This window comes from Anticarsia gemmatalis, chromosome 1 (genome assembly GCF_050436995.1).
Source record: "Anticarsia gemmatalis isolate Benzon Research Colony breed Stoneville strain chromosome 1, ilAntGemm2 primary, whole genome shotgun sequence".
In the NCBI taxonomy this organism is placed as follows: domain Eukaryota; kingdom Metazoa; phylum Arthropoda; class Insecta; order Lepidoptera; family Erebidae; genus Anticarsia; species Anticarsia gemmatalis.
Genome location: NC_134745.1, coordinates 7522879 through 7536166, shown reverse-complemented (window position 1 = coordinate 7536166; position 13288 = coordinate 7522879). Strand labels below are relative to the sequence as shown.

Here is a 13288-nt window from a genome sequence, read left to right as displayed (position 1 = left end):
TGTGCGCCCCCGGCAATCTCCAAATTGCCTCTTTATGTGCAGATGTTCCGACCCTCGGTTTTTCCGTCTTTTGAATGTCGTTTTGCTGTTAAATAACCTGCTCTCCTATTGTAATTGGGGTTTGTAAGTTCACTTTCTACTTCCTGGCTAACATTGTCACTACCACCCCCCTCACCCACCGCGCTGTGTCTTGTATGAGTTTGCGTTGAATTCAATTACATATTGTGTTGAAGAGTTATAAAAAAAAAATAGTAATTTTCGTAAATCTATTTTACGGGCATTCATGAAGAGTTATCTCTGAATTAAAAGCCTCTTCTGTTCATTCACCGCCAAATTACATTTCAGCAATATTAATTTTCCAAAAACAAAAAGCACCAACGCAATAATACTTAATGAAAATCTTAAATATTAACATTTTGTTCATGAATTTATTACTTTCCTTGCATCTGTGAAAGTCAAAAGGAAAATAAGAAAGCAAAGTTGAAAAACGCGATTACCAAATCTGCTTTTTACGGAACGAGTCGTTTTAAATTTAATTTTAGGTGGGTCACTAAAGATCACAATTATACGTTTTACAAGATTCCAACTCATTTATTTTTCCGCGAACAAATTATTTCTTGTGAAGCAAATTAATTCCTTAGCATTATACTTCTTTCAAGATCTGAATAAATTTGAACGAGATTTCATAAAAAAATAGACGGGCTGAGGGCCCGCGGCTAACGCCAAATTACGTCTTTATTTACCAGTACCTAAATATTTTCTTCTCACTGGAAAGTGGAAATAAAATATGAGTACGTTGAATATTGTGGCGTAACAAATGGTGACCGAAATATAGAAACACGTACTTGTTACTTTAAACATGTCAGAAACGACTCTTATATTATTATATGTGAGTGTACGGAGTTACGAATATAGCTTGAGCTTCAGCACTTTTAAAGTCGCCTTTAATTTATTCATATGAATACGTCACTCTCGCATATATTTTTTATTCGTCACTATTTAGTTATTTCTAGTAATTTCAGATTTCATTTCAATAGAGAAGTACGAGTTAGACTTAATTAAAAAGTCTTCGCACATAATCATAACATCTCATAAGCCGCTTTAAATTTTTTAATATTAGTTCACTTATTGGTAGGAATAAGATTTGCCTTTAAAGCACATCTATAAATACCTGTTAATATAAGGTAAACTAGAAAACTATAAAAGAAAAACGCAATATTTTTTGTATTAATTTATTGACACCAATACAAACACATCTCCCTCGTCAGCTTACGTTTACATCTTAAAGTAAAAAGTACATCTGAAAAAAAACGATAAATTTAATGAAAATAAAATACTAAACTAGTACCTACTCTTAAAAGCTATAATTAGGCTACGTTGACGGTGACTTTTTCTAACGTCACTTCACAGAACCGTTGAGCCTGATCAGTAGTTCTTTAATGGTCTGTACAATATATTTATATTTGTATGGAACAGGACAGACATAAAAATAGTGTCATGTTATATTTAAATCCTCGAAATCAATTTGTTATCACTACCAACAAAACAAGTAGAAGGCCATAATTATGATCTAGTCAAACTAAGCCCTGTAAAAGTGCCTGTTACATTCTTCTTACAATAATATTTTCATTTAGTTAATTTCCAGAACAACTTTAACTACATATTTCCACAAACAGTTTCTCATCATAAAAAAAACAGATACTAATTAGTGTATAAAGACGTGAGAATTATATCATCAATGTAGACTTAAAGTATAATATAGTTAATTAAGTCTAATATTATTTCAACTGAAACCGGCTTCTTTCATCTACGGAGCTTAGAGTTTCTAAGAAATTCATAACGCAACGTTTCAGAGAAAAACTAGTAACAGGGTGTTCCATGAAACCTCGGTGGCGATGAAATGGTTTATTATTATTTATTGTATTGTAATATTATACTTGCTATAGCTTACTGCCTTAGTGTTAAATAGAGAAGTCTATGCACAAAGTTTCGAGTGGTTTAATGTATACTTAAACATTTTTCACGGAAGTTTTCGTTACTGACGATATTGATAATAACTTATATTCCAAGCGAGTTCAGAACTATTTTTACTCTACTAGCGGCCTGCCTCGACTTCGACCAGGTTACACCGGATTTACCTCAACAAATTATACACTAAAACCTTACTCAAAATCTGTTCATACGTTTTTGAGTTTGCCGCAAACAGACCGACTGATGCTGGGAGGGGACTCTAGTTGTGTTACTTAAGGCTTTCAAAACGACATACATCTCTAATGATACTTACATCAGGATCCACTTTATAAGAACATCTGTGAACATCAAATGCTCTCTGACATTTGTCTTTGTCCATAGTATCTGTAATTCAAATTACGTAATTATTGTTATGCAGTTAGGCACGTTAGGCACGGTTAATTGCATACCTATTAATAACCATGATCTCCAAATATTGATGTTATTCTCCTAATTATTATTTCAATAAATACCTGTGTGTATTTAGCATCGAAATGTACCGAGTAAATGTTGATCGTGCCATACTTTAAATAGAAATACTGTCATATTTTTTACAAGTCTAGATTAGATTGAGTCTTATTACATTTTTAAACTCAAATGAACAATTGAGTAATGACTTATTATTTTTAATAATCTTTTTTACAGGAGTAAGATGTGGGCTTTCAGATTGATAAAAATATAACCTTTATAATTTACTCAAACATAAAAATAAGCAATTCTGAGAAAAAAAACCGTATATCATAATCGATATCACTCCTCTATGAATATTTAAGGCCGTAGTATATAATGAAAACACACCATACAAAAAGATTAACTTTAGTATTCCAAATCATAAATATTGCTATAATCAAGCCGTCACCAACGTGCGAAGTACGTCATAATCAAAAGAATGAAATGGATGTGACAATGCGAGCGAGAGACTCCGATAAAATGACATGACTTGGCTCGCACGTGTGAAATAGCCCGAGTATAGTGTTTTTCTGAGTTTATAGAAAAATATCGCCCACAACGCTATGATATTTTTTGTTAGAATTTAAACATCCTAAAAATTATGGAGGATCATTGACTTAATCATTCAGAAATATGTCTCACCTTCATGTTTGCAGGCAAGTATAGTCTTTTGGTATCTTTCGTTGTAGGGCTCGGGTATCATACTGAACATCATGTCATAGTCTACCATATCGTTTTCGTCCACCTGTACAGTCAAACAGTCCAATTTTATTTGAAAAATACTTACTCATGCACTAAAATTATTTATTCTGCCGCAAATTTAACTCGGACAGGTACCTCTGTGAACCCCTTTCAATAATACAAGTGCGATACTATAAACTAAATATGGTAACTTCACGATAATCTTAAATCAAATAGCAACCCACCTCATACAGTCCGTATTTATTTTAAAACTCAAAAGGCATATTTGTGCACGTTTAAATGCAAAGCAAACAAATTGAATTAAAAATAAATTAAATGCTTGTTTGTATCTAATTTCGTATACACGACGGGGTGAAGAGAGAAACAAACAAAAGGCAGATAACTCACAAGACTCGCTTCCTCCAACAGGCAAAACATATAGCACTTCAATTTCTGGTCCTCCTTAAATATGCCGTTTTCGCAATTCGCTATATCCTCTGGGGGCAAGTAAGAATAAAGACTCTTTAATGTACGCAAACATGAGACATTGTATTTCAAAACAAAGCTAGTGGAAGAGACGTAGACGCGTTATTATTTATAAAAAAATGTAAATCAGAATTGTGCCTGGTTAATTTATGGCAATGAGTGTTCATTATTGTACGACAGAGATTGTTATCTGTAGTATAGATGAAACAAAATATTAAAATGTCAGGTCTATTAGTGTGCTAGTTCTGTGGCACGTAGCTTAGCCACGCCGATTGCTTCGCGTCATTCGCATGCTAACATAGAACAAAGGAGAAATAAAATTTTCTTTTGAACACTCACCCTCTATAGTCCCTGTTTTGCCCTTACACTCATCGTGAACTTGTTGTATTATTTCGTTGATTTCTTCACTGAAAATCTATAATGGAAAAATAGTAAGTGAAATATTCTTAAAGTAGATTGAGGCTGTTTTGGTAAGAGGAAAAATATACCGCTACTTTCAGCACGCTAAGTACAGAGCATCAACTTTTCATCCACGCTCCTGAATAAAAATCTCTTTGACTTTCAGTTTAGTTAAAGGCGAAAGTAGTAAAGAGACGTAATTAAAGTACGTAGGCTTGATAAAGCGCACAATCAAATCTACAATGCGTAAGAGGTTGATAAAAATCTATCCCGAAACTACCAATAAAAAGTACAAACTTAAAATAGCAGTGTGGTAAGCAAACACTCTATTTTAAGTTACACTACGAGAAAATGATGAATGTTTTCATTTTAAATAAGTCAACGTGCGTATAAAGTTTACCGTCGTTTCCTTATTAAATTATTTTGTGTACATTATTTAGTGTAGTGGGCGGCGAGCGCGGTGAGAGCGGTGAGACACCCCGCTCTCTTGATCTACACGACTTCCTTTGTGAACAACGTGGGGGAAATAAGTCGTTTCAATATTAAAAATGAGATAACATTCTCAAAGAAAATATTAAGTCGTGATTCCACGGGGACCAACCCGATGCGCATCAACTTGTATCATAATGTTAAATATTAATTTAAATGGTGCGAGCCTGTTTCCATTGTAACGCTTTCGATTTTGACTTTTTACTAAAGCTGATAATTTTGAGTATCGATGACTGGCGTCAGAAATGGCATCAATTCTCTCAACGTGAATTGCAAAATTGAATTTAAACCTTATCTTTTTTCTTTAACTCTTCAAGTTTTTAACCATTCAGGACTTTTTGCATGTATGTAATATTGATCTCATTATCGTTAAAAGAAATCAATCAGTATTATCATATTGGAGATATTGAAACTATTTTCTAATTTATGCCGCTTTTGAGCATAAATGTACGGCTGTTTTTACCATAGACAATAGTGTTATTTATATTATATTTTTGTCGTCTCTAGATAAATATAACGATTAGCTCATCAGATAGAATTCAAAAATATTTTTTACTTTTTGTTCTTTGACTATTTGAGTAGGAACTGTGAAATATTTAATCTCATGATTTTTTTTCGTGGCATAAGAGACCTTCGGTAAAACGAAGCATTTTTTCATAAAAATGACATATATCCGATACGTTATTTTTATACTAAAAAGAAGTTCCATGTTGTCGTGTGTCATTGGAGATAAAACGTGACGGTAGTAGTGTGTTCACACACGATGCATTACGTATTCGCACAGGACGACATTGAGCAATAGTAGCGGGCAAGGCCGCGGCGCGCGCCGACACCCATCCATCACCGAGCCTATACAAACACTTCATAAACAAGGACATGCCGCTTTCACATACTAGACCACTTTTTTAATATGCCACTATAATCAACACCACTCTTAATATATTACATTCCTACTTATTTATAGTTTTAACGAACAACTATTTTAGTTTGTTGGCAACAACAAAAGTGAACAAATACCTTATAAGTTATCATGACAACTAGTCTAACTTACTAGTTTATTGTATTCCAATGTATAGGTGTTGCGTATGTGCTGCTAGTGCAAACTTTAACTTGGGGACTATATGTTTCAGATTAATAGCAATTCATCCATCAAGAATCCCCAAGAGTCAAGTCGGCCCACCGTAATTCCTATTATTTATTATCAATAAATATATTAATCTCAATTATTTATATTAACCGTATAATAAACTTACCGGTTTATCCTTTCCCGCGTACACAACAGCCAATAATAAGAATGAGATAGGCAACGTTACCGTATACATGGCGCCGCTGCCTTTGCGCCAATGGACATATGGCCGACCAACTCGTCTTATATTACCGCTAACACCCTAACAAAATCACATAGTGGGCGGCGAGGTGCGGGCTAAAGACAGCAATTAACGCATTAGAGGCGACTGTGCACGACTACAAGCGGTAATCATCAGGTGGAAAGTTTTGCACCGTGAATGAGTAAGCAACTAGCTAATAGAGGTAACGACTGCTACTTAACATTATTGCTGAGTCTCCACAAAATATGAGAATCCTACTAATTGGATTACTAAAATAAACGTTTATTTTTTGCAAGTGCTGGTATCGATAAGCGACAGATTGAGTTGAAAATAATTGCTAAGCGGGTTTAGTATTATTATTCATATAAAATGCCAAAAATGATAACTGCATTTGATTCATTCAAAAGCTTAAAGTTATATGAGCCTGAAACAACATAACAACCAATTCAAAATAATATAGATGGCTAACATACTATAGTTTCTAATTTCAAAATGCAATTTATCGAAAATTGCTAGGCTTTTTCAGCCAAAAGTTCTTGTAGATCTTGTTCGTCATGCCAAAAGGTTATTTTGTATAACTAACCAAAGAAGGTTACTAAATACTAGTAGATATTTAGATTTTCAGTTCTAAGAATATTTTTTATACGTGGCTGTAGAATTCACCCATTAACCAGATTACTATCTAGTTGTCCAATGCATTAAACACACCACAAAAACATATGTCTCGAAAAGCTATACTTATTTTCAACTTAATTTATTTTGTATTATACTAGAAATAGATAGAAAAATATTTATTTATTCGTTCAAAACAAACGTTTGTCATAAATATGTACGCGTTTTATAGTATCGTGTCACTAACATATCAGTTAAATATGTAAAGAGCTACTATCGTAGAGCATTTTCCCCTTCCAACACAAGAGTGACAGTTTTCCGAGTCATTTTCTAACTTTGGAACAATCATTCATTGTTTTCACGGTTAACAATGAATAGGAGCTTACGTGTTTTTGTGCGCCCTCATCTATTGTGCCCTACACAATAATAATTATAAAATTAATGTCATAATTTGCCATGTTCGCTGGCGAGGCGGCCACAATGAGCCGCCCGGCGATATCAGACTTAATGATTATTAATGGTTCAAAGACAGCTTGTAAAATCACGCTTAACTTATATAGGTGGGCATTTTTCATGTTGAATATTTCGTTTTGTATTGCGATTAATAAATTTCTGTAAAAATATACAAATATTTTTGTTTACAGAATGATTACGTCGGCCACAGTTACGTACTATCACGATGTATATACGGATAGAGCTATCCCGTTAGCTGTACAATAGTGTTTTTTCAGAATATTCGATTATCTTCCACGCATTTATACCTATGCCGTGTTCAATCGACATGAAAAATCCATTAGAGTTGTTTGCGTCGGCAACTGGGCCGATAGGCGGCGCCAGTGACCGTGCCTAAGAGGATTTGTTGCTTCCCTGTCGGCTGCATCATGCATCTGTGCATTCGTTAGCTGTGCATGCGCATTCCGTATAGCCATACTACTGCTATTGTATTTTCGGAATACGGGTCCTGTAATATCAAAACGAAAACTAAAACCGAAGTACAACTAGGAACAAAACTCCTACTTCTTAGATAAAAATATCTCAATCAAACGAATGACAGAACGATGAAAGATGTTTGATAGAGCTCGAGGTACATGTCTTGCAAATCTGTTCACTATTATAGCATTAGTATAAAGTTTTTACAATATTTCTATTGTATGTAAACTCGTCCGAGTATCGCTGACTCGGGGTAACAAGTAAACTTTCACATGTGCGCGTACTTGTAGAGGCGCGTTCACGAACCAAGGCGCACCAAACTTTCGGACGCTGAGAGATAAGAGGAACGTCTTGTTGACTCGCAACCTTACCATCTGTTATGTTTATGTTATCGACAGACGACATTCTTACGAACTATTATTGAGCTTGCTTAGAAAAAGAAAATAATTTTAAATTAAAAAGTAAAGTAATTTCAAAGTTTAAATAAAATTTTGTATAACGTATATCTTCAGCTGACAATTACAATGGCTTAAAACTGGAATTCGCAAAGTCAAATTCACAAAACAATAGATATTCCAAGTCAGATAAACCCGTATTATTGGCCTACCTCTGTCGGAACATTCGAGCCGTCGAACCGAGAAAGAGCAGTTTGATTGTCTTCCGACCCTCGTACCCACCGACAATAAATGTCACCGCCACCTCCCGCCACCGTCCGCTTTGAATAACTGTTCTAGTTATCTCGATACTAATTGTTTCTAAGTAATAACTTCCTCTAGATGTACAACATCTGACGAAAACCAAAATATGACTTTATTAACTTCTTTAATTAATAAAAGTAAGCAGAACCTTTCAGGAAATACTTTCATACAAATTTTGCGGGTAGATGAAACTTTGACTGAAATCTTTTAATATCTTTAAACTTATAGACGATGTACGAAACTCGTTACGGTCTGCAAACACTCTGAAATAATCACTTCTGATAGAAATAAATCTACGTAGCTAAAACGTGGACATCATTAATTTGTAAAGCAATAATCATTTGAAGATAGTGAGAAGAGACAAGTGGCGAGGACGGAGTCGGAGAGACGTCATTACCGCAATCAAAGCAGGCAAAGCCGCAGCACGCGCCCGCCGCCACCGCGCCACCGCGCCGTCGCCCGGCGCCGCCCGGCCCCGCTAACGACGAGTGCTCTCGATAAAAATTAAAAACACGTGCAAGCCCAGCCTGAGGAAAGTTTTAATGAGAGTACACGGCTCGCGCTCCACCTACAGATACACATATCTATCTCGTGCCTACACACGCGCCACATGTATACTCACTATGTACAGCCAACTAACTCCGTATTTATCTAATTACAACGTTCACAAACATGGAAAACGAGGTGAACTGAAATACGACAGGAGACACAAAAAGTTACCTTATGTAACAAACGTTGTTCCATACATATAGGTAAGTCATTTATGTGGGTCGCATTCGGTTTGGTTTTTATTTGTTGTGAGTACAGAAAAGCTAATGTCGAAACGCTTTTACTTGTTTTGGTAAAAAATAACTACTTTCTTGATCCATATTTTTTATATGAATCTAATATCTACAGAAATTAGATACAGGACATGAGTACATACTCGTAAGTACTAGGATTTTTTCATATACATATCATTATTTTAAGTCATAGGTTTTACACTATTTTTGCTAACTATAGAATCGGTTTTGTTAAACAACGTCTTTCTGAAACATGGAAACGTAACTAAGTATGTAGAATCACTTACGTGCACCAATTAGGTGATTAGTGTCATTATATTCTTCAATGACACCTCTACCCGTGAATTATGTGTCGCTGCGCATCACCTCGCTGTAATTTTCTAATTCCGTACCTGTGGGTCACACTATCTAATTATCACTTATGTGTGGCTATCAGAATGACAGAGGTATCGTAGTATTTAAAAGACGATGTGCATTTTTCTACTGGTACTATAAGTTGCCGTCGGTACCGAGCGATTATCGGGATTAACTCTTGAAACCCAAGTTCTTAGAGTTAATAGACATCGATAGCGTCGAGATTTAACCGTTTAATTAGTTCTCATTTTATTATATCTCTGAACGAGGGATATAAGAATTCGCTTCAAAATTTATTTCAGAGTTGTGTGTATTAAAAATAGGCCAGAAAGTTCTTTAAAGAGTTCTTGAAAGACTGCAAGGTTGCCAAACTGATCTCGGCTGAGGAGGTGCACCCAAAGCCTGATTCAACCCTTTGTTATTATGGGTAGAAACACGTACCCGAATGGGGTAGTAATATTATTACTTTATTTATCAATTCATATCGATATCCATTAAACTTAAAACTTCGACTGGCTGAGTAACAACGTCTGGGCCAGCCAGTTCCATAAAACCGATAAAAATAAAACTGATTTATAACACATGGTTAAAATCTTTTTGGCAAGGTGCATTTCCAATTTTATGCATATCGGTATACGTTTTTAGGGAACATAAAAAATCCATTAGATTTGTGCATTGGCTTAACGAGCGACGACGTGGGGCGGATGGGACAGGCCATCGACGGCGAGGCGAACCTTAGTTGACCGTGCGTAAGCGGCTTTATTGCGTTCCTATCAACATCACTGGCGGGATATCTGATAGCCTCTCGGTGTTTTTCGGCCAGCTGTCAATTCTTGTTATAGGCTTTTGTTATGTGCTAAATAGATTTACTGATAACAATGTTAGCTCGTGCTCGTACTGACATTTACGTACCTACTGAATATATACGTGCGTATTTTAACTATAAAACTAATCAATCAACATCAGTCACTTGCGTACAAATAAGTATTTTAGAATTAGATAATACCGAGATTCCCAACAATCACAACCGAAACAAAAACAACTGACCGACAAGATGAGATTTCTTTATGAAAATTTAAAACGCATAGCGTCGACGTTGTAGCAAGTTGCCAACGTTGTATAGATAGAGTTAATATGTTCAAATAATACGTACGTTAGGGCAAAGGCGTTACAGAATAGTCTCTCATTTGTACGGCTGTACATACGCTTTGTGCAGTTCGAGTTCATACCGTAATCTGCTAGTAGGGATTATTCTAATGCAAGTAGTATTAGTATCCCACAAAGGTACATATCCAATTCTGCCATTATCATACTCGAGAACCAAAGCGGGTTGCGAAACGAAAAATTATGTTTCTTATTTTATAGAAACAATTTCTTATGCTTTTATCAAGATATTATTATGTACTAATTTATCTCAAACAAATTGCTAAAAGAATTTGAATAATACAGATAAACTTCCTTTCTTTAAAGTCGGATAAACTCTGATTTGAAATAAGAAATATTTACACTCATTGCTGTAAATAGTTAGCTTTATAATAACGTACGTATTGAACACTTAAATCTTTAGTGAAGTCTATACCTACCAGCAATCGTTATTGTTCATTATATTAAGAGTCTATATCAAATTGCTTAAACTTAATGACATAATGCATTTTGTTAAATATAACTTATAAGTAATGCAGCAAGCGTTAAATTAAATTTATTTTTGACAAACATCCCAATTAATTACCCAAAGAGTACAATAGCTTTAATTTGAGTGGAGCCATAAAACAGGCGGTATTGTATTAATCTCAATAACCCTCCTTCGTGATGCGCAGTCGGGTAAAAACAGGAATAAATTGTGAGAATCTTTGCAAAACAATAGTTGGAAATGGTGTACGCGAGAAAAAGCCGGATGCAAATGCCATTCATATTAATTAGCAAAGCGAGACGGGGCTTTTACGAAATTAGACCGTGATTTCAGTGAAGATTTATTGTTGTGTTTGAAATGGTTTTCGGAGCAAAGGTAGCCATTTAGACGCAAGCAAATTGGTGTTGTCAGAGTGGGTTTTAAATTGAATTGACTGAAGTCGCTTGTTTGCTTTGAACGGTGACTCACGGAAAAAGGTAGAAAGCTGTTAATTTATTGCCTTCGTACACGATATGGAAAAGTGGAAGCTTGATGTAAATGATTAATGACCGTGGGCTAGCTCACGGGGACGGCGGCGGGGAGCTCGCCGCATGGCGATTAGGAAACGTATTAGGTTAAAGCGTAGATACATAACTACCTAACTACTTACTAATAACTAGGCACCTATTAAAAGTTTTGTATGTTTTTTGTAATAGCAATACCTAATTAATTTCTCGTTTTTCAAACAAGGGTGAGTGGTTGACGTTTTTAAGTGAAATACAAGTAGGTAAGTACAATAATAATTGAAAGTTAAAAAAAATATTCGCTGATTAACCTGGCCGCCTTGCTACGCACCTCTGCTACGCATCACAGCTACTTTTTTATTTGTTTTATTTCGATGTATTTTATTAAATACTTACTTATTATTGTAATGAATCTATTCCATAATCTAGCCTCAATAAAGCTTTCCTAATATTTTACACTTTCCATATTATTATCTCATTTCCAAGCTTTATTCATTCACTTCTATACACTACACTTCATTATTTCCTAAATCCTCTTATAATTTGGTTGTGGTTGGATAAGTTTTTTGAAAATATCACTCAGTCCACACGCACATCCTTTTAATAGGTAGTGTACGCATCAAGAATTGAATTTATACTCGCGGAACAAAACATTTTTAGAACTAACGTGAGTCTACAAACTTATATGCTTCTGCCAGTAGGTAGACGCAGGTACCTAATCCTGGAACAAGATCAAATCAGTTAGTTTTAAAAATAAATTTAACCCATTAATGTCCCACTGCTGGGCAAGGGTCTATTCCCGTAATGAGGGAGGGGTTAGGCCATGAGTCCACCACGCTGGCCAAGTGCGGGTTGGGGACTTTGCATGCCCTCAATAAATGTATTAATTTTAGGCATGCAAGGTTTCCTCACCGTTGGAACATGAATTATTTGTAATACACACATTTGAATTTGAATTTAACTTCGAAAAGTCATTGGTGTGTTGCCTCGGGTTCGAACCTGCGACCACTTGCGTGGGAGGTATCAACCTATACCACTCGGCTATCACTGCTGTATTATTATGCGTATTTAATTAGATAAACAGTTGTTACGATTGATAAACTAAGTCTATGAGGAAGACTAATGAAGATTAATGGATATTGACTTATTCGCAAATATCTACTCGATAAAAAAAAAACAGATAAAAGGCATACAAAATTCCACGTCATTCCTCGCGGTATACTTCTTGTCACAGGCGCCCTCTAGTGTTATGACTAGATACTTTTACGAGTGAAATGTTTGATACGTATGGGACACAGGCCGGACACTACAGTTTAGTATGCTTTGTGGCACAGTATTCGTCGAACCAGTGTGAATATTTTAGCTTAATTAAGAGGAACGTCACGAACCGAAAAGCACGTAGGTATAAACTCTTTTTCTAATAGTTCAAAGGGACGATTTCCTAACATTACCGATTTGACATCCGAGTAGTTATCCAAATATGTGGCATGAAAAGCTAAACAGCGCCCCTAGTGTATATTAAAAGAACTATTTTCAACAAGTTATTTTAAATGCCAAGTGCCCTATAATGGATGGATATACCTATTTGTATATTATATATCAGCTTAGCCTTTATTCCATACTATGTTGCAGTCTGCAGCCTAACCGGATGCAGCTGACTGCCTATACCTGGGTTATAACACGATACCCTTGGGTAAGACTGGTTGTCAGTCTTTCAAGCTTCTGACTACTGTTAATGTCTTTGAAAATGACAGCTGGGACCCACAATTTAACGTGCCTTCCGAAATACAGAGGAACTTGATTTATATAATATGGCTACTCATCCATAGCCCTTTGATGGATAGTACTATGTAAATAATCTCGCTATGTTAAAAAAAGCGACACGATACGTGATGCAATAAGATTTGTCATCAAGCAATCAAACACTAACTTATTG

At 35.4% G+C, this 13288-nt stretch overlaps 1 protein-coding gene across 1 annotated transcript; it reads right to left on the bottom strand.

Moving 5' to 3' along the window:
* Positions 1 to 1218: 1218 nt before the first annotated feature.
* On the bottom strand, positions 1219 to 5865 carry LOC142973792 (general odorant-binding protein 83a-like). Its single transcript, XM_076115834.1, has 6 exons — positions 5769 to 5865; positions 3967 to 4042; positions 3550 to 3638; positions 3103 to 3205; positions 2285 to 2355; positions 1219 to 1300 (listed from the first exon to the last, which is right to left on the bottom strand). Exons 1-6 carry the CDS (start codon positions 5835 to 5837, stop codon positions 1283 to 1285), a joined length of 426 nt encoding a protein of 141 aa, XP_075971949.1. The 5' UTR covers positions 5838 to 5865; the 3' UTR covers positions 1219 to 1282.
* Between the last annotated feature and the right edge of the window lie 7423 nt (positions 5866 to 13288).